The sequence below is a fragment of the Mytilus galloprovincialis genome, chromosome 9 (genome assembly GCF_965363235.1).
Source record: "Mytilus galloprovincialis chromosome 9, xbMytGall1.hap1.1, whole genome shotgun sequence".
Lineage (NCBI taxonomy): Eukaryota > Metazoa > Mollusca > Bivalvia > Mytilida > Mytilidae > Mytilus > Mytilus galloprovincialis.
The window spans coordinates 83,155,797-83,178,796 of record NC_134846.1 but is presented as its reverse complement, the minus strand read 5'-3'; the positions used below and the strand labels follow the sequence as shown (position 1 = coordinate 83,178,796).

At 32.2% G+C, this 23,000-nt stretch overlaps 1 protein-coding gene across 1 annotated transcript in view; it reads left to right on the top strand.

Annotated features, from left to right (window-relative positions):
• Nucleotides 1–16,398, top strand: part of LOC143046154 (nuclear protein localization protein 4 homolog) — a 33,387-nt gene extending 16,989 nt beyond the window's left edge. Inside the window, exons 12-15 of the mRNA XM_076219177.1 lie at nucleotides 2,879–3,058; nucleotides 3,759–3,875; nucleotides 6,226–6,337; nucleotides 13,127–16,398. Coding sequence (XP_076075292.1) covers nucleotides 2,879–3,058; nucleotides 3,759–3,875; nucleotides 6,226–6,337; nucleotides 13,127–13,284 — 567 coding nt within the window. The 3' untranslated portion in view covers nucleotides 13,285–16,398. The remainder of the gene's footprint in view (nucleotides 1–2,878; nucleotides 3,059–3,758; nucleotides 3,876–6,225; nucleotides 6,338–13,126) is intronic.
• Nucleotides 16,399–23,000: the final 6,602 nt, after the last annotated feature.

Genomic DNA, 23,000 nt, shown 5'->3' with positions numbered 1-23,000 from the left:
TATCAGCCAAGCATCTGGTGAATGTGATGGATGCTAGGCAATTACCATGTAAGCTGGTATATCAGCCAAGCATCTGGTGAATGTGATGGATGCTAGGCATTTACCATGTAAGCTGGTATATCAGCCAAGCATCTGGTGAATGTGATGGATGCTAGGCATTTACCATGTAAGCTGGTATATCAGCCAAGCATCTGGTGAATGTGATGGATGCTAGGCATTTACAATGTAAGCTGATATATTAGCTAAGCATCTGGTGAATGTGATGGATACTAGGCATTTACCATGTAAGCTGATATATCAGCCAAGCATCTGGTGTATGTGATGGATGCTAGGCATTTACCATGTAAGCTGGTATATCAGCCAAGCATCTGGTGAATGTGATGGATGCTAGGCATTTACCATGTAAGCTGATATATCAGCCAAGCATCTGGTGAATGTGATGGATGCTAGGCATTTACCATGTAAGCTGATATATCAGCCAAGCATCTGGTGAATGTGATGGATGCTAGGCATTTACCATGTTAGCTGGTATATCAGCCAAGCATCTGGTGAATGTGATGGATGCTAGGCATTTACCATGTAAGCTGCTATATCAGCCAAGCATCTGGTGAATGTGATGGATGCTAGGCATTTACCATGTAAGCTGATATATCAGCCAAGCATCTGGTGAATATGATGGATGCTAGGCATTTACCATGTAAGCTGATATATCAGCCAAGCATCTGGTGAATATGATGGATGCTAGGCATTTACCATGTAAGCTGAAAAGATTGGTAGTAGGATCAGATTTGTTTAACACTTGTTTGCTCTAATTAAATAACAAAAGAGTCATTTTGTTGATGTCATTTAATCCAAACACTACGACGTCATGGGAGAGTAATTTAATTTTGGATGTAATGTGTCTTCTGATTGGCTCACATTATTTTGTTATCAGCCCATAGACATAATTTAGTCATGTGACCGTGACGTCATCAATGTTTTATCATGGTTTTCTACAGTTTAAAAATTAATTTAGAATTAAATTATAAGAAATGACTGTAATATTTTTTCTGTCTATTCGAAATAACATAAAAAAGGGTTCGAGGACTTACAGAAAAGTACCGAAAAGGACCAAAAAGAACCGAAAAGAACCGAAAAGGAAATCAATTTTTTTTGTAATCGAAGGATTAGCATATTGCAAAGCATTGAAAACCTTATACTGTGGTAGGACTAATTTTAACTTGCATGTGAAACATTACAGGTAGGGTCGGATGTCTATCTTATAGTAAAGAATAGAAAAATAGAAAGAAAAATTTTAATTCACCAATTAAGGACTCCCTGTATATTTGACATTTAACATCCGAGAGGAAATGGTGATGCTGACATGTATATTTTTTATACAACCATACCCACTGCCACTGGCAATATACTGACATCGTGCATCTTAATATAAACAAAAGAAATGATTGTTTAAATGTTAGGATAAACTTTTATAGTACGAGAATATTAGCTTTTCATTTATTTTTACTTCGTATTTATATTAAAAACATGTAATATCACCGGCTTATCAAAACGTTTAAACCCGCTGCATTTATTTGCCCCTGTCCTAAGTCAGGAACCTAATGTTCAGTGCATGATTGTCGTTTGTTGGTGTGGTTTGTGTTTCATAAGTGTTTCTTGTTTCTCGTTTTTTATATTGATTAGACCGTTGGTTTTCCCGTTTGAATGGTTTAACACTTGTCATTTCAGGGGCCCCTTTATAGCTTGCTGTTTGGTGTGAGCCAATGATAGTTTACTAATACTTGTACAAATTTTGACTTGGATGGAGAGTTGCCACACCTTATATCTATGTAAACAATTTTTTTTAAATGATAAGATTAAAATCATTGATGAAAAATAAATGATAATTAAGCATGCATTATATATTTAAAAAATATTACTTAAAAACCAAGTTATACTGTTTCTTTTTTGTAAGTTCACATATCCATGATACAATGTATCCCTATAAATGCACAATATAAGACTACAGTTGAATAATGCATTCATTTTAAATATTACGAAGAAATGATAACAATATAAAAAAAAAAATCCGTGAATATATATACATTGTTTTAACTTTATATAATAAATATATATGTATCCTCTTTTCGGTTCTTTTCGGTCCTTTTCGGTTCTTTTTGGTCCTTTTCGGTTCTTTTCAGTTCTTTTCTGTAAATCGTCGCTCTTTTCTGTAAATCGCTGGACCGCATAAAAAATATGCTACGCGCGTTATTCAGTGTGCACCAAATTTTTATGTTATTTCTTCATAGACAGAAAAAATATTACAGTCATTCCTTAAATGTACCAATAAAGATAGAATTATAAATACAACTGTAAAACATCATAGAAATGTTTATGCATAAGTATACATCTACTCATTGAACCAGGTGTGTATTGCAGTCACCCTGTTCATTGTCAGTCAAACCATCTATCCATCCATAAATTTGTTTGTATATAACTTAGCATTTGTATGGAAGAATGATTAGTGTTTTTTCTGGAAATTAATAATGTTGAGTTGTTGTCTTTTTCATGCCCCATTTATTATACCCCATTAATGGGCATTATGTTTTCTGGTCTGTGTGTCCGTTCATTCGTCAGTTCATTAGTCTGTCCTGTTTCAAGTTAAAGTTTTTGGTCGAGGTAGTTTTTGATGAATTTGAAGTCCAATCAACTTGAAACTTCTTATGATATGATCTTTCTAATTTTAAATCCATATTAGAGATTTTACCACATTTTCACGGTCCTCTGAACATAGAAAATGAAAGTGTGGATGGGGCATCCATGTACTTAGGACACATTCTTGTTTTATTAGACATAAATTCTAGATATAAATTTTACTGTATTATTACTGTTTTAACAGGTGAAGGATAATTATGGAAATGAGGTTACACAACTTGCACGTCCTCTTCCTGTGGAGTATCTCTTACTAGATATGCCAGCAGCATTCCCTGTCGAACCACAGTATACATTTAGATCTCATCTACATACAGAAGTCACATCCTTTCCTGTTGAGAACAGACATGTTTTAGGACAACCACACGTAAGTAGCTAAAAGAAACTAAGTTAATTATAAAGTTTAATTACGAGGCACAAAAGAAATTTTCAACTTTAAGATTGCTGCTGTAGTAAGGGGACAACCACAGTTAAGGAGAAAAAAGAGACAGTAGGTTTATTATAAAGTTTGATACGAGGCACTAAAGAAGTTCTCAACTTAAAGATTGCTGCTGTAATCAGGGTAGAATCCAGATAAAACTGTATTAAGACTCATACAAGTGAGAGGTTTAGCTAGCTATAAAACAGGTTCAATCCACCATTTTCTACATAATAAAATGCCTGTTCCAAGTCAGGAATATGACACTTCTTATCCATTTGTTTCATGTGTTTGAGCTTTTGATTTTGCCATTTGATTAGGACCTTTCTGTTTTGAATATTCCTCGGAGTTCAGTATTTTTGTGATTTTACTTTTTCAGGTAAGTAGCAAAATGAGATTAGAAGTACAGATACTTTACATTCAGAAATCACTTCCTTCTCCATATAGATCAAATTTCATAGGTTTGAAAAATATGATAAATATAAATATTATCTAGTAACATGAAAAATTGTAGAATTAACATTTTCTTAGGTAAACAACTATATTCAACAGGACTAAAACATATAGAAATTTAGAATGATTGTTTATGCATCCAAATTAAATGCAGTTTGTCTAACTTGATCTAATTTCATTTTCATTATTTTTTCAGGATTTCAATGCATTGACAAGCTATTTACAACAGTTTCCACCAAACCGATTTTTAGAAGCTATGGCAAACTTTCATTTACTGCTTTATCTCAGCACATCAGATCTATTACCATTAAAGGTAAAGTAATAAATGAAATATATCAAATTTATAAAAAAAATTGTGATACACACAGTTTGAATTTGAATCATAAGAGTCAGCAAGATTGAATGGATACACATATGGTTAAGGGCATACAATACAGTTTTGATCCTGTATTTACAAGTTGATGAAAATTTGCATATAGGCTATTTTAAACCTGATCAAATCAAATATGTTATAAAAAATATACCTTCATGTGCTACTTTTTGAGTAAATTGAGGTTCAAATTTCAGATATTTTCTCAAAATAAGGATTTGTGGACATATTTTTCCTTTCGAAAGAAATACATAACTTTTTTGTTTTATAAGATAAACACGATCTGTTTTTTGTTAAATAATTTGTAATTTGTGTGTTATATAAATATTGCATAAATTTGTACATTTTATTTTTACAAATAACTCTAATTTATTAAATGATCATGAATGTAGGAAAAAAACGTAATTTTTGGCTGTATATTTATTAAATTTAAAAAAATTGCACTATTTACGTTTTCATGAAAATTGGTACACATAATCTTCTTACGTAATCAAACTAAATGTCATTTTAAAAAAAGGGGGTTCATGAACTCGTTTTCAAGTTAAATCAGTTTGAATGCTAAAAAATAGCCGAAAACTGCATCTTTTCCCGATAAGTCACCGTTTGACGTCGCGAAAATAATAATTTACGTTAGCAACGTCATTACCTCCCCTGTAACTGTATCGTATGCCCTTAAGTGAACTTCTTAAAAACCATGTCAGATAAGTGTTTTGAAACAGAATATTTGTTCACTAAACATGGAAATGTGAAAAATGAGCCCAGCACAGTAATGCATAGAATATATTCTTGTTTTGCTGTTTTGCATTAAAAGTCCTGATTACAGATAATTCCTAAAGATGCGTAAACAAAAAATCAAGAGATGCAATGTAATGAGCAGCAAGTCTTGTAAGATTGATTTCTTTAAATTCTTTAAAGATACATTTCTAAAAGTAATATTTATTCTTATAGTGGACATACAGTGCAACAGTAAACAATACCTCCCCCCTCCTTTTCTATTTTGTGAGGGGCATACAAATATGAAGTTCTTTACACTAGGATGTAAGAAGTGATTCTTTTAAAGTTAGATGAAATGAGTAGCTGGTGAAAAATAATGTTTATTCAATTCTTGAACCAATGCATGTATTTATCATACATTAGTCTTCTGTGCACGATTTTATCATTTTTAACCGGATTTTTGTGTCAAAAATGTCGGTTATTGATTTGGGGATGTACGGCGGGCGGGCGTGTGGCAACCAAATGTTGTCCGTGCATTTACTCATGAAGCATTCAACCAAACCTTTTAAAATTTTAATATGTTGTTACTGACAACAAAATGGAGGTCAAGTTCAATAATGACGAATTTGACTTTTACTGTTCAGGAGTTACGGTTCTTGAAAGTTTAAAAAATGTTGTGTCCGTACATTTACTCATGAACCGTTCAACCAAACCTTTTAAAATTTTAATATGTTGTTACTGACAACAAAATGGAGGTCAAATTCAAAATCCTAGGTAGGTGGACTTTTATTTTTTCTTACTTTATGCATTAAGGGCACACAGTTTGTCCTGCTAGAGGGTCATTTTCTATCTAGTTTATATGTTGTTATTGTTGACAACATGGAAGTCAAGTTTGATATTGATAATCATAAATTTTACCTATTAGGAGTTTTGGTCCTTGCAATATTGATAAATGCCAGAACACAAATAAATGTTAAAGAATCCGGTTTACTGTCATTTTGACAGCTCTTGTTTACACAAACATATCGTATGTTCGTCATTTTTTTCTCTCTCTCTGTTATGAAGTGAAAATATGGCGGCTAATTATTTGTAGTGTTTTGAAGCGGAAGTTTACCAATTGTCACCTTATAGTAAACAATAAACAAAGAAGCATGGATATTGAGCACGTGTATAACATGTACAATCAGATAATCATGATAATAGTTTATTTCAATGAGAGATCCATGCGTATTGCGATCACCAGATTTTTACGAGACGGGTCGCGCTAAGGTAACTTTGTATACAAAAAATATGTCTTGGAAGCAAGCAATTAAAAAAAGGTAAACTATCTAAATGTGGACAAATCAAAGAATTTTCTTCAGAAAAAAGTATATTTACATAGGTTTTATAATGAAAACTATCCCTTTAGTTATAAAAACATATGCATCCTTTTCCAAACTTAGAAATTTAGATATACACAACCAAAACATGTGGCTATATGAGGAGACCAACATGTAGCCTCTGACTCTTGGCAATCCTCTTTAAATAAATAAACAATCAAATAAAAAGTAATAGTCATAAGTATTTCATTTGTTTTCAGGAAAAAATATGCATATTACTGGATGCAGTGCGAAATAATGATGAGACACTTGCTCATCAGTTTAAAAAGACAGAAGAGTGGGCAACAGTGGAAGAAATGATGGCAGCACATGGTGAGTTCATGTGATAAGAATATTTCTCTAATTCTTAGTCTATTTATCCCTTTCTGCACCCATCGTATAAAAAAATTTAATGAACATGTGGTTCATTTGATCTCAGTTCTTCATTGATCAAGATTCGATTATGACGTTGAATTTTCTTGCTTTCAACTGAATTTCCTATTGTGATGGCATTAAAAAAGTGACCGTGCCTAATGACATCACATAGAAAGAACACATCTTTTTATACACCCGCAAAAAAAATTTGGGATCGTATAATGGTATGATATATCGTCATTGTCTGCGTCGTCCAAAGACACATTTGGTTTCCGGATGATCACTTTAATTAAGGTGAATGGATCTCTATGAAATTTAATAAGATGGTTCAATACCACAAAGGGAAGGTTGGGATTGATTTTGGGGATGATGGTTCCAACTTTTTAGAATTAGGGGCCCGAAAGGGGCCCAAAAGAAGCATTTTTCTACTTTCAGGATAATAAATTGTGTAAAGTATTTCAATTATACCACAATGTTTAATACCACAAGAAGAAGGTTTTTATTCATTTTGGGGGTTATGGTACCTGCAGTTTAGGACTTTACAGCTAGAAAGGGGTCAAAACCAGAAAACAAGCATTTTTGTAGTTTCTGGACATTAACTTGTGTGTAAGTGTACGGATCACTCTGACATTGTACCACAAGGTTCCATATCACTAAAGGAAGGCTAGGATTGAGTTTGAGGTTAATTGACCAATTCATGTAGGAATTAGGGGCCAAAAACAAGCATTTTTCTCGTTTCCAGATAATAAAATGTGTTTAAGGGTATGGATCTCTCTGAAATTGTGCTACAAGGTTCAATACTTTAAAGGAAAGGCTGGGATTGAGTGTGGGGGTAATTGCTTAAAGGGGCGATTCAAAAAGTTTGTTGGGGTTCAAATTTCTTTAAGGGGTTGTAATTTTTTTACAAATTTTTCAAATTTCAAATTTTTGAAATATTTCAAGAAGAATCTTTAATTGCACTGTATTGCGCAATAGATATGTAAGATCTTGACATTTATTTTGTTTCAGAAACCTATACTATGTCAAAAATTTGATCACAATCCAAATTCAGACAGTATCAAGCTTGAATATTTTGTCCAAATTTGCTCCAGCTGTTCGGGGTTTAACCTCTGCAGTCATATCAGACTGCGCTCACCGAAGCAATTTATTGCAGATCATTTAAAAAAAATGAATACCAGTAGCTGCATATTGTTTTAAAATCATTAGAAAAAAAGATTCTAACACCAAATCTTGTGTTATACAATATTTATCCACTCTCGACAGTTAAATTTTAAATATTTTAAACGCTCGTCAAGTCTCGCATTTTAGATTTGAATTTTTAACTGTCTATAGTGGGTAAATATCATATCGCACTTGATGCAGTTGTAGAATCTATATATGTAATCATTGTACACCATGTCTGTTGACAAATTTATTAGGTCTTAGCCAAACATGGAAATTCATTCTTTGATACAAAGTTTGGTTCTCAATTGTCTTTTTGGTTAACAATAAGTATGTGTGTGACACAAATTAATTATTTAACGAAATTTAAATTTAAAGAAAGGAGGGAAGAGATGAATGCGCCTCATGTAGCCATAGCAAATATCTAAGTGAATGCTTTATGAATACTGAATATGTTTTGGCTAATTCCCCTTACCTTGCAATTTTTATACGTCCGCAAAAATTAAAAATTTTTTGGTCGTATATTGGTATGATGTTGGCGTCGTCGTCTGTGTCGTAGTCGTCGTCTGAATACTTTTAGTTTTCGCACTCTAACTTTAGTAAAAGTGAATAGAAATCTATGAAATTTTAACACAAGGTTTATGACTACAAAAGGAAGGTTGGGATTGATTTTGGGAGTTTTGGTCCCAACATTTTAGGAATTACGGGCCAAAAAGGTCCAAAATAAGCATGTTCTTGGTTTTCGCACTATAACTTTAGTATAAGTAAATAGAAATCAATGAAACTTAAACACAAGGTTTATGACCACAAAAGGAAGGTTGGGATTGATTTTAGGAGTTGAGGTCTGAACAGTTTAGGAAATAGGGGCCAAAAAGGGGCCCAAGTAAGCATTATTCTTGGTTTTCGCACCATAACTTTAGTATAAGTAAATAGAAATCAATGAAATTTAAACACAAGGTTTATGACCACTTAAGGAAGGTTGGGTTTGATTTTGGGAGTTTTGGTCCCAACAGTTTAGGAATAAGGGGCCCAAAGGGTCCAAAATTGAACTTTGTTTGATTTCATCAAAAATTGAACAATTGGGGTTCTTTGATATGCCGAATCTAACTGTGTATGTAGATTCTTAATTTTTATGCCCCACCTACGATAGTAGAGGGGCATTATGTTTTCTGGTCTGTGCCTCCGTTCGTCCATCCGTCCGTCCGTCTGCCTCCGTTCGTCCGTCCGGTTAAAGTTTTTGGTCGAGGTAGTTTTTGATGAAGCTGAAGTCCAATCAACTTGAAACTTAATGTTCCCCATGATATGATCTTTCTAATTTTAATGCCAAATTATAGTTTTGACCCCAATTTCATGGTCCACTGAACATAGAAAATGATAGTGCAAAGTTCATGTTAAAGTCTTTGGTCAAGGTAGTTTTTGATGAAGTTAAAGTTACATCAACTTGAAACTTAGTACACATGTTCCCTATGATATGATCTTTCCAATTTTAATTCCAAATTAAAGATTTGACCCCAATTTCACGGTCCACTGAACATAGAAAATGATAGTGGGAGTGGGGCATCCATGTACTATGGACACATTCTTGTTGGTCCCGTTTTCAAATTGGTCTACATTAAGGTCCAAAGGGTCCAAAATTAAACTTAGTTTGATTTTAACAAAAATTGAATCCAAATCTAACTGTGTATTTAGATTCTTAATTTTTGGTCCTGTTTTCAAATTGGTCTACATTAAGGTCCAAAGGGTCCAAAATTAAACTTAGTTTAAAAATTTAATTCTTGGGGTTCTTTGATATGCTGAATCTAAAAATGTACTTAGATTTTTGATTATTGGCCCAGTTTTCAAGTTGGTCCAAATCGGGGTCCAAAATTAAACTTTGTTTGATTTCATCAAAAATTGAATAATTGGGGTTCTTTGATATGCCAAATCTAACTGTGTATGAAGATTCTTAATGTTTAGTCCCGTTTTCAAATTGGTCTACATTAAAGTCCAAAGGGTCCAAAATTAAACTAAGTTTGATTTTAACAAAAATTGAATTCTTGTTAAGTATTGTGCAATAGCAAGAAATTTTCAATTGCACAGTATTCAGCAATAGCAAGAAATCTTTAATTGCACAGTATTGTGCAATAGCAAGAAATTTTCAATTGCACAGTATTGCGCAATAGCAAGAAATCTTCAATTGCACAGTATTGTGCAATAGCAAATATTTTCAATTGCACAGTATTGTGCAATAGCAAATATTTTCAATTGCACAGTATTGCACAATAGCAAGAAATATAGAAATTTTCAATTGATTGGAGTTATCTTTCTTTGTCCAGAATAGTAGTTGAATCAACTTCATAAATCATTGTTTTATACAATATACAATGTATATTCACTTTTACTACCAACTGATAAATTAAAACAATCTTTACCATTCAGTGATAACAAGCACCTTTTGTTACATTTTAGTATTTTATGATGTATTTAAATGAGTAGTTATTGTTGCAAACTCCATTAGAAATTTGAATTGAGATCAGTTTTGGAAAAAGGGAAAGGGGGATGTGAAAAAAAATTTTGGGGTAGGTAAATTTTTCTCATTTCAGATTTCATAAATAAAAAGAAAATTTCCTCAAACATTTTTTTGAGAGGATTAATATTCAACAGCATAGTGAATTGCTCAAAGGCAAAAAAAATATTTTAAGTTCATTAGACCACATTCATTCTGTGTCCGAAACCTATGCTGTGTCAACTATTTAATCACAATCCAAATGTAGAGCTGAATCCAGCTTGAATGTTGTGTCCATACTTTCCCCAACCGTTCAGGGTTCAACCTCTGCGGTCGTATAAAGCTGCGCCCTGCAGAGCATCTGGTTTTATAATGTATTCAACGTTTTTATCAGACAATGCAACACAAAACCTAGTCTTTTCAAGAATAATAAAATATCCTTCAATACTATTAAACAATAAAGTGATATCCTTAAAAGATAGCATAGATTTTCAAATATTGTGCTAACAGAATATAAAAAAAAAAGATATAAAAATCTTCTAGTTTTTGGAAAGATTCTAAATCTTTACTAAGGCACTGGCCTCCCTAACAACACGACAGGTTAGCTACTGTTACTAAATGTATTCACACTGAAATATAGTTTCCTATAGTTCTCATGTATCTGCACATAATACACATATGAACTGAAAAATTGGTATATTTTTGGAGCATTTCATCCAAGAATGTATGTAACTAAGGTGTGTTGATGTGCAGGCTTTTTTTTATAACATTTTGATTAGGTAATTGGGTATTGATACAATACTATAGTGATTGACAACTGTCATTGAATGAATGAATACTTTATTTGCAAGAAGCATATAATACATGCTATGGCAAACGAAAATATATACAATATATGACAAACAAAAGACAGCAGAGAACAGTAGTTACAGAGTATACAATAATATTATGACAATATATGTGATCTAATTTTCCAAGCTGCATTTAAATAGTTACATAGTTTTACTGTCAGAGATTTAGAATTAGCTTGTAATAAATTATCTAACTTGTGCCGATTTGGCCAAGAACAGTAGAATAAAGGTAAAAATTCAATACGCACAGATCTATACGCTGGACATGATAAAACAAAATGATACTCGTCCTCTAAAACATTCATATTGCAACATATACAAATTCTGTTTTCTCTTTGAGTATTTAGATAACGACCAACTTCAACATTTAATCTAAGTGTGCCGCTACGTAGTTTTGTTAATATAGATACATAAAAATGAAAATCTAAGTATTTTTCAAAACCAAATACTAGTTTATATCGTTTATAAATACAAAGTTTGTTACATTCTTATAAAGCTGAATTCCAGCTTTGTAAAAATTGATCTTTAATACGTATTTTTATACAATCAAATGATAATTTACTAGTATCTTGTGAAATCCATACATCATTAAATCCAAGGTTACATAACAAATTTCTTACGTTAGATGCCCAATTAATTTTACCATTATTTGCATCTTCATACAAAAGTTTATAAACTTCATATACAATATGAGGTTTATTAGTTACAATATGAATCCAATATTTCAGAATTTTATATTTTCTCAAAATATGCAATGGCAAGTGCCCAAGTTCACCATATAAAAAAATTGAAGGGACTTTTTTACCAAGTTTTAAAATAAATCTACAAAATCTATTATATATAAGCTCTATATCACCAGCACGATGAAAACCCCATATTTCAGACCCATAACTTAAAACGGATCCAACCATACTATCGAATAGAAAAATTTGTTGTTCAGTAGTCACATATATTTGTTTCAATGAATTTATTAGTGAAGATAACGCTCTTGATCCTTGTTGAGATAAACGCTTTTGAGTTTGTCACCATACAATCAGAGACAAGTCTGACCTTTATTTACAATGCCCCACCTCCTAAACTGTCAATCAAATTGACCACATTACTTATCAACCTCAGTCTTATATAATTAGAACCTTCAAGATACAACTTCAATATACAAATATTTGACCTCATTATTGAATACACAAATGTTTATATTTATAGATGTTTGATATATAGATAAGGATGATAGATTTATTTATTGCCTATTACTTTTGATTTACAATACATAAAGTGATTCTGTAAATTATATCTGAAAGATAAATGATCAATGGATTAACAAGATTTTAAAAAAAAATGAAATATGAATATATAAAAGCTATTCAAGTAAGGCCTATAATTTACTTGATAAATTTCCAATAATCATCTGTAATTAATCAACAATTTAGATTAGTGCACTTATTTTTTTATCATCAGGAAAATAGACAGGAATAAGCTTGAACCAGTTTTAAAATTTTTAAACTTTTAATTAAAACAAACCATTGTTTATTAATTTATTCCCCATCAATCATTATGTCTATTTTAGTCATTTGAATTTTTATTAGAAGTGAATATATATTTTTATAAGAAAGAATCCAAATTTTAATAAAATAAGTTTTTTTTTTAAGTTGTTTACGTTGAAAAAGTACATTTTCAATGTCCTGTTTTGAGAAATACTACTCTACAACTTTTAATCTTCAATGTCATATAACCTATGTTTCAACTCACAGAATGCCCCAAAACAACATATTTAGATTATTTTTGTTGACACTTTAAAGTTCTTAGCTGTTGGTCTAGATTTTATGTCTTACAATGATAGTTGGAAGCATTTATTAGAAGGATTTTTGATTTGCAATTGTTTTTTTTTTTTTTAAACATGTTCAGAACGGGCAACATTATTCTGATAAGATATAAACTGCAGTTTAAATAAAATTGTGCAAATTAAGAGACCCTTATTATTTAATTAAATGAGCTCATTTAATTCTCATACTGGAAAAGCACTTTTCCTTCTAAAGACCTGCTGTTCATGCAATTTTCAGCAATAGTGCTTTATTAATGTTCATTTTTCCCCACCATACCTTAATGTGAAAATTTTCAAACTACTCTTCTAATCTTTCCATGAGTGATTTCCATCACTTTGATTGCCAACACCCTTAACTGATTCTTAAACATCAAAATGACCTCTTTGTGCACAATAAGTAAAAATTAATAAAGAATTTTTCTATTTTTCAGTTCCCACTCCACTTCCAGGAAGGCCATCATCATCTTACGTTGGACCGAAGGCTGCACCATTACCTCCTATAGGCTCAAGTTGGACGTGTGCACATTGTACATTTATAAACACAACAGATAAAGACCATTGTGATATGTGTTCACTTCCTAAGCAATAGCTATTAGTATTATTCATCGTAGGAGAAATCTTTAAAGTGCTATTTCTGTCAAAGAATATTCTAAGAATACCAGAAAACCAGTGGCATCTTGTCATCTGAAAGTTTCTTTCCTGATAGTTAGTCAAATGAATAGAATGTGGGATGTAGGTTTTTTTCTGGTCTCCTTGACAGCTATAGAGTACTGTGTATTAAAATTGTTTATTGAACTGTAAAGAAAATTACTTTTATTTTAAGTTCCTGGTTTGTGGTTTACATGCACTGTACTGTAGATTCATTATGATTTGTGGGATTTCTATTTTCTTGGATTGCATGGATAAGGGTCAACCATGAAATTTAATTTTCAACAAAGTGTTTTCTTTGGCTTGTATGCATTTATAGCAAAAACATAATATCAAATATCTACAAACATGCATTTTTCCCTCAATCCACAAAAATAAATTCCCATGAAAATAAACGAATCGTCAGTAATTTATTGTCAAAGTGTAAATAAAGATTCTCTGTAGTCAATGAAAGTCATATCCTGATCTTGATTTATAAATTTTCTACTGTTTTTTTATAGATTGTCTTCTTTGAGTGACCCTATGTCTGATGATTATAATTTAATTTTACTGTCATCAACCTTTGGTTTAATTGCATTTGTCCTTAAAAACACTTCTTACCATATACAGGAACCATTTATGGCTGCATTGGAAGATATTATATCAAGTGTTACTGCTTTGCTTTCTACAGAATAATATAACGAAAAAAACATAAAAAAAACCTTAATGATTGACAAATCTTCATAAGATAATGAGAACATCTTGAATAGTAGGCCCTAATTATGGAGGGGTGTTTCTTGGTAGGTTTTTTTGTTTATTTTGGGAGCTGAACTTGTGTGACAGATAGGTTAGGCCTTACTTCACCCTTGTTGAAAATATGTATCAATGCCACAAAAAAACTGTTTTACTTTTCGCTACCATTGGTGAAGAACCATGTTTAATGATGAAAATAAGGTACAAATACTGCTATATTCATTGCTCTCCAAGAAATTATTTCTTATTTCAGATTTTAGGGATATAACAGAATACAACCTTTCAAATAATCCATTATTATGGCGAAGAAAAAAATATAAGTTTGAGCTGTAGCTTGCTGAATGCTCAAAATTTGACAATCACAAAAACTTCTGACTAATCCTGAATTTTTTACAAATCTAACAAGTTTATGAAAATGTTGGATGTTTTTGTTCCTTTTTCCTGCTTGTTAGTTTGTTAATTAGGAATATATTAGTTGTTCAAATTTTGAATGCTGAAAATTCTTTCAAAAGGCTGTTTTTTTATGTTTTGTTCAGAAAAATGTTTGTTATATAAAAAAAATTGATGATAGGTAAAAAACTGATTTCTGGTGCTGTTTAAAGTAGTGACTTTTTGGTTCCTTTAGTTGGGTTTCTTTTCTCCTGAACAAGGCTTATTTTATACGACCTCAAAAATTGAAAAATTTTTGGTCGTATATTGGTATGACGTTGGCGTCCTCGTCGTAGTCCGAAGACATTTGGTTTTCGCACTATAACTTTAGTATAAGTAAATAGAAATCTATGAAATTTAAACACAAGGTTTATGACCATAAAAGGAAGGTTGGAATTGATTTTGGGAGTTTTGGTCCCAACAGTTTAGGAATTAGGGGCCAAATAGGGCCCAAATAAGCATTTTTCTTGGTTTTCGCACAATAACTTTAGTATAGTAAACAGAAATCTATGAAACTTAACGTAAGGTTTATGACCACAAAAGGAAGGTTGGGATTGATTTTGGGAGTTTTGGTCCCAACAGTTTAGGAATTAGGGACCAAAAGGGTCCAAATTTAACTTTGTTTGATTTCACCAAAAAAATGAATTATTGGGGTTCTTTGATATGCCAAATCTAACTGTGTATTTAGATTCTTAATTTTTGGTCCTGTTTTCAAATTGGTCTACATTAAGGTCCAAAGGGTCCAAAATTAAACTTAGTTTAAAAATTTAATTCTTGGGGTTCTTTGATATGCTGAATCTAACCATGTATTTAGATTTTGGATATTAGACCATAATAGGTAAATGTCCAATTTAAAATTTTTAAGTTTTTAAGTTTAAGTTCTTAGACCACATTCATTCTGTGTCAGAAACCTATGTTGTGTCAACTATTTAATCACAATCCAAATTCAGAGCTGTATCAAGCTTAAATGTTGTGTTCATACTTGCCCCGACTGTTCAGGGTTCGACCTCTGCGGTCGTATAAAGCTGTGCCCTGCAGAGCATCTGGTTTATTTGTAAAATAAAATCCTTCTTCCTATGCATGACAGCCACTAGTGAAATATATTCTCAAGTGACCCTTAAGACAGTTATATAGACCTATCATCAAGTTTGAAATGTCACGAAAGCTTAGGTTGTCAGTTCAAAGTCTGTTACTAGTGAAAGAAAGTGGATATAATTATTTAAAGTGAAGAATGCAGTAATGATTGGAGAAGCAGTATATAAATAAGTCTTTTTTTACTGACGATATTTAACTTGTTTGTTTTTGATAACAGTCTTAACTAAAAAAGGTTATGTAAAAAAGATCTGAACTACATAAAAATTGTTCTAGAATACTGTGGGTTCAATTTAGATATATACCATTTATATTGGTTACGAAATTAAATGACTGATTGCTAATTGGGCTGTATTTTTTTTTCTTTTACTTTTTCATTTATTACACAAAACACAAGAGGACAGGAAAGGAGGTCCTCTGCTTGAGATAGAGTGAAATAAAAGAATGATTGGATAGTGTTTTTTGTTGGTATTTTTTACTTTGTAATTGTACATGTCAATGTAATTCTCAAAATATGTCATATAAAACGTAAAAAACACTTTTTAAAATAGAAGGTTAAACCAGCCTTGTGTAATATCATTGAACTCAACAATAATAATGCTAACAATGAACCCATAGTAAGATTCTAGTCCAAATTCACATATAGTTTTGCTTGGAATGCATGAGAATAAAAATTTTGGTGTTTAAAAGACTTGAGATTTTTAACATGAATTATATATTTTTGTTTATCAGCCTGACAAAGGAATATTGGTGCACACAATGTCTTATTTATTCTGATAATTAATAAATACATTTAAAAGACTTTTGTGTTTTTGATTTAATTGGTAATTTATTAAGATAATGTTCTTCCATTTGACGTAGTAACTATTCAGTCAAACATGGAATACGATTCTGTTTATATTGATGTGTAGTCACTATTTTGTCCAACCAAACAGTATGATTCCATCTGGTTTCTATACTATCATACAGAACCAAGAAAGATTTGTATGTTATAACCAATAGTTACTTGAGCAATGACATTGTTCAACATGATTCTCATCAGCAGTTTATAAATGTAAGGCTTGATTGTTGGCTATCCTCTCAGAGACTTCATTCCCCAGATTTGTATTCTGAACATCAGATGTTATTACTAAAGATTTAGTTATATAGGAATTTTGCAATAATTTGCTAATTTTGCCAATCCTACTGAACTGCAAAATACTGCATGTTATTATCCAGGGACTGAATCAGAAAAACCAAATTGAGAAAATTAGGAAGATGAACCAAATTTAATTAAAGAATTTGAAATTATCTCTTGGATTTCTGTATCTAATTATTGTTTATCTTAATTGTTGATATCATCATAAAGCCGTGTTCCTCACTACCTAGATGAGCATAATTGACATTAGATCAGTGAGGTGATAGTATTTATTCTATGTTGAAGGCTTCACTGTGACTTTGAGATAAAGAACAGAAATAAAAATACTGCTACTTAATTTTGGCTATTTCGTGAGCATGTAGTGGTTTGTGGATGACTAGGACTAAGTACATACAATACAGGCTGATAGTATAGTTTGTCTGGCAGACAAGCAGGTGTGCACTTGCTACTATGGAATTAGAATTATTAAATGAATGTGTCCACCTTCAAGCAAAAGTTACCATGCATGTCCCCATGTTCGTGTAATCAATTACTTCTACAGTTTTTAAACAGACATTGAAACACAGTTTGCATGCATGTTTAAGTCGTTCACCTGATATTATGAAGTTGTGTGGTGTTTTATCTTTGTCCCTTTCCCTGGACAGGAAGTTGTTTTTAAAATATATACGAAAAATGGTGTTATTTTTGTGAAATAAAATTCTATAGTAATCAGCCATAATCATTATGTTGAAATTTTACACCTTCTATTATGGAATTTTTTTGAACGTGTCTTTTTCTCCTTTTTCATATCTTGGGAACATAATCATTTTCAGCAAAATTTATGAAAGATTGTACAAACTTTTTGTAATAAACCGTTATTACAATTTTCAATCTAGATTCTTGAAACTCCACGGAATGATTGCACATTTGTTCGAGTTTTGCATCTGCTTTTATTGACTTCTTTTATGTATATTTCTTATTTCAAGCTTTGGAACTTTGTTACTTCTGACAAAAAAGTTCTTTTAATCCATATCTTTGGAACTCCATAGAAAGATCGATAACCTATTCAGTTGTGCAACTTCTATTATGGATTTGTATTTTTAAAAAAAGATACGTTTTCTCATTTTACATTTCATAATATTTAGATGTGCATTAAAGATCATTCTCTATTTAATCTAGTGAGCCTTTGGTTGATTTTTCTTTGTAGCATCCTTTTTAATTTTTAGCTTGCAGTCTGTTGCCGTAAACTCAATATAGGGATAAGGATCCGTCGGTGGTGGCAGCGTTAACTAACCTCTTGAGAGCTTTATATTTTAGAATTTGATAGGCATGAATGCTTCATAATTTGTATATAGATGCCTTGTGTTATGAAGTTTCCGTCTCATATATCCAGTGTCCTTGACCTCATTTTCATGGTTCAGTGACTTCTCGAGAAAAAAGTTAAGATTTTTTGTAATAATGTTAATTTCTTTCTTGTCATGAGTAATAACATAAAACTATTTTTAGTATGTGCGTTCCTTGTAAGGTCTTCAAGTACGTTAGACAGTTTCCATTTGACCTCGACCTTATTTCAAGGATCAGTCAACAAGATTAAGTTTTCGTGGTCAAGTCCATATATCAGATACTATATAAGCAGAAGATCTACTATATTTGGTATATGGAATAATTGTAAGGTGTACATGTCCAACTGGCAGGTGTCATCTGACCTTGAATATTGTGAGGTGTACATGTATTATCCGTTTGGTTTATTTGACCTCGACCTCAATTTGTTGGATCATTTTAAATTTGTGTAATAGTTGTAGTTAAGCTTTTTATTTAGGACTATCAACATACTGTAGCGTTGTCGTTTTTGTATGGATTCGTGTTTGTCGATGTGTTATTTTGGTAGCGTAAATTACGTACAATCCATATTCAAATGGCACAAAGAAAACAAACCACAACACAAAGTTTCAATTCAAATCACTATGTAATCTGTTAAATGTATATCAGTTTGACATAATAAAACAGTTGAACAATAATCCTAATTCACTAACACAATATAACTCTCAACACTTCTAACTAACAATCTCAAATCTCTCTATTCTCTTACTCTTTTTATTTCACTCTGATCTCTCTCGCATCCCCTTATATACATATTTACAGGCGGTACCCCGACGGTTCCAAAGATGGGGTACCGGGCGGTTCTAAAGATACCGGGCGGTACCTCAGCGGTTCTTAAGATTGTCTACCGGGCGGTACCCTGACAGTTTCAAAGATGGGGTACCGGGCGGTTCTTCAGACACCGGGCGGTGAATTTAAATGAATTATAGATACCGTTCAGATAAATAAAATACTGGGCATTGCGCTATAGAAATGTAATTTAACCCAAATGTATTCATAAAAAGATATCTTACATAATAATAATTTATACAGTCAAACTAAAATCGCTACAATACATTCAAAGGTGAGTAAAGAATTTTAAGCGAGACATTTCAGCATGTGCACTCTTTTGTTTGTTTTGGAAACGTCTCAAGCTCTTGCCAATGTAGTGCTTGTCAAGTAATGATTTTTTTAATCCAACAGAATCAACCCGTCCATACTTTTAGAAAGGTTTTAACAGATGGTCATCAAATGATTTTCTATACATAATAATATCGTAAAGATAAAACTATGCAATATATCACTAATGTCCGCTTACTTTTGCCTCAAGCACCATCTGGAACTTTGATGCCGCATTACATTGTTCGAAAGGTTATATGGTGTACATGGATAAAGTCCATCATTTCTGGTTAAAACAGTTTTATCGAGCCTGCGACTTTTGTAGCAAAAGCGAGACATAGTGATCCACAAATCATTCTGTGGTTAAAGTTTTTGGAATTTTAATAACTTTTTTAAAACTATGCTGGATTTGTATCAGACTTAGGCAAAAGTTTGTTTATGATCAAAAGCTAGTATCTAGAAAGAGATTTTGTAAAAAAAATATTTCCTATTTTACCGTATATAACTTATAAATGGACTTCTTCCACGGTTTACATTACATACAGTCTGCAGTTTAAGTTTTAAAAACATGTATTAGATTGCTTAATCATCATGGATTTTACAAAGCTTGGTCAGAAGCTTCTTACAATCAAACGATAGTATCTAAATTATGTTTTTTTTTTTGATAATTTTCCCCACTTTTGTTCAGCCTGCAACTTTTGATTGCATACTGCAAGCATAACTTTTTTTCATACATTTCAAACATTTTATTTCATTAACTTTAATATCTATTCTATAAGTTGATGATGAGCCATATCCAAGTTCAGTGATGAGAACCACTGCGATCCACACAAAAAAAATCCAAGTTATTTTCAATCCTCGGTAGCGGATACACATCTTTCGTTGTCTTTTTGTTGAAATTCCGGTAATCCACACATAGCCGTCATGATGATTCTGATTTGTGCAGACAGAATGTTCGAAATGAAAAATAAAGCCACCTGCAATTTGCTGCAAATCTGCAACATTAAATCTGCATTGGCAGCAAGCTTGCAAAAGCCATGATTATCAATCCTCGGTAGCGGATACACAAGTACCTTTGATAACTACATAAGTTCAGTGATGATAACCACTGTGATCCACACAAAAAAATCCAAGTTATTTTCAATTTCGGTAGCGGATACACATCTTAATATTTAAATATACAAGAGAAGGATTTATTTGAAATACATTTATTAGATACAGCTAGATGTAAATTCCATTTTAAAATTCAAATTGACTTTTGTTCAGAATATGTATTTGTTGTTTGATTGCTGCAAATGCGCTGCAAGTCTGCAGAACACAATTAATCCTCTAATTGATTGCTAGCTGCAGACTTATTGCAACACTCATTTGCATATAAGTGATTGCAGCAGGTTTTAAAGAGTTTTGAACAGGTCACTACTGGTGGACGTTTCCAGAGGCGGATTTAGAGGGGGGCCCAGGGGGCCCGGGCCCCCCCTTTTTGGGAAAAAAATTGGTTGCTTATATAGGGAATCACTGAAGCGTGACTGGAGCGGGCCCCCACTTATGAAAATTTCTGGATCCGCCACTGGTTTCGTCCCCATGGGTATCACCAGCCCAGTAGTCAGCAATACGGTGTTGACATGAATATCAATTATAGTCATTTCATAAATTTACTGTTTGCAATAGTATGAATTATTCGAAATACTATGGATTTTTTTATTCCAGTCATAGATTACCGTAGCCGTATTTGGCACAACTTTTTTGGAATTTTGGTTCATCAATAATCTTCAACTTTGTACTTGTTTTGCTTTCTAACTATTTTGATCTGAGCGTCACTGCATGATTTGTCCTATGTAGACGAAAAAGTATTAGTTTATAAACCTGGTACCTTTGATAACTATATACATACAACCATTAAAATGCTCTTTATTTTTTAACAAATTCATTTTAGAATTGACATTGTTTATTCGTTGAGTGCTCAAATGATACTAAATATTCAAATATACAAGAGAAGGATTTATTTGAAATGCATTTATTAGATACAGCTAGCTGTAAATTCCATTTTAAAATTCAAATTGACTTGTTTGAAGCAAACCTGCAGCAGATCTGCGGCATACAGCTCAGTTCTATACTGGTTGTAGCGGACCACACATTTTTAAGATACCTTTTTGTTGTGAATTCGCTATTTCATTTCCAAATTTTTACTTAGGATCAGGATTTGCAAATACCACTTGGTACGTACTGCATTTAAACCCTTCAAAATTGATCGGTCTGAATTCTTGTGTTTAATTTTTTTGTAGTTGTATTCGTCTGAATACGGTGTCTGTGGATACCAATATTGGTTTTAATACAACGATAGAGAGAGCGCCATCGATTTCTTGTCAGTCCCGATTTTACTTCTTCTCCATATTCAACAGGTAATATAGTAATGTCTAGACTTGGTTTAGTATCTCTGTGTTTTCCCTGATATATTTTCTTGTCAACTATTTCAAAAGAAGAATATTCAAATCCAAAAGGCAACTAAAACACGTAATAAAGTACTCTAACAAATTTGATTTCACCTCTCCAACAATTATAAAAGGGGGGGGGGGGGGGGGGGGGGTCGACACAAAATTCATCATCAAACAAAGTCATAACTGCAGCTCAGCCTCTCACCTTTACACTAATTCGATTTCTAGGTCGGATCCAGGATTTTTGAAAGGGCATTATTCAATAAAACGGATAATATTTTTGGAAAATTTTATACTAGAAAAAAATTCAAATAAATCGTGAAAAACGTGATTTAAACTCTCGACATGCACACACATGCCACTGCATTTTCGGTTTCGAATTTTATTTCAATTGTGCTGTTTAAAGGACTGATATTGGATAGTATTTTTTGTAGCTTTCTTCTCTTATAAAGGTTCTTTTAGTTCAGTTTTATATTTTCCATGTGACTGGATATCCTCAACTTGACCTTCAACAAATATACAGATTTTTACCTACCCTTTTTTAAGCTGCATTATCACTTTTTAATTGAGCCTGCGACTTCTGTGACAAAGGGAGAGTGATCCAGCGGCGGCGTTTAATATTTCAGAAGGTGGAAGACTTCCAATGAAAACTAGTGACAAATAAAAAAAATAATTGAGGATTCCATGGAACCCAGGCAGTGTCTCACCTACTTTTGCTGTTGTCTAGATTTTCAGTGTGACTACGGAGAGGAATGCACACAATAGATTTACAGTTAATGAAATATAACATTTGAAATGTATGAAAAAGTTATATATAGATGTCTTATGATACGTCTTATGATGTGAAGTTTTCGTCTGTTATATTTCCATTGTCCTTGACCTGCTTTTATGGTTCAGTGACTACTTGAAAAAAGTGAAGATTTTTTGCAATGCTAATTTCTCTCTTATTATGAGTAATGAAATTAGGTATGTGCTTACCTTGCAAGGTGTTCATGCCCGTCAGTTAATTTGCACTTGACCTTGACATCATCGCATAAAGCAGTGAACTAGATTACTAGTAAGTTTTTGTGATCAAGTCCGTATCAGATACTTTACGCATCAGGTCTACTATATTTGTTGTATGTAATGGTTGTAAGGTGTGCATGTCCAACTGGCAGGTCTCATCTGACCTTGACTTCATTTTCATGGTTCAGTCAGTGGCGTAGCTATAGGTCATTTTTACGTTAGCGGAGGTAAAGCCTCAAAAAGTTTAAGAGTTATCGAGAATGACATACCATTCCTGTCATTGAAAACTCATCAATAACAACATTCTTTAGATTCAAAATGGGTTATTTTTTATGTTTTATCTATTCATTGTGTTAATTTAGAATTTAATGA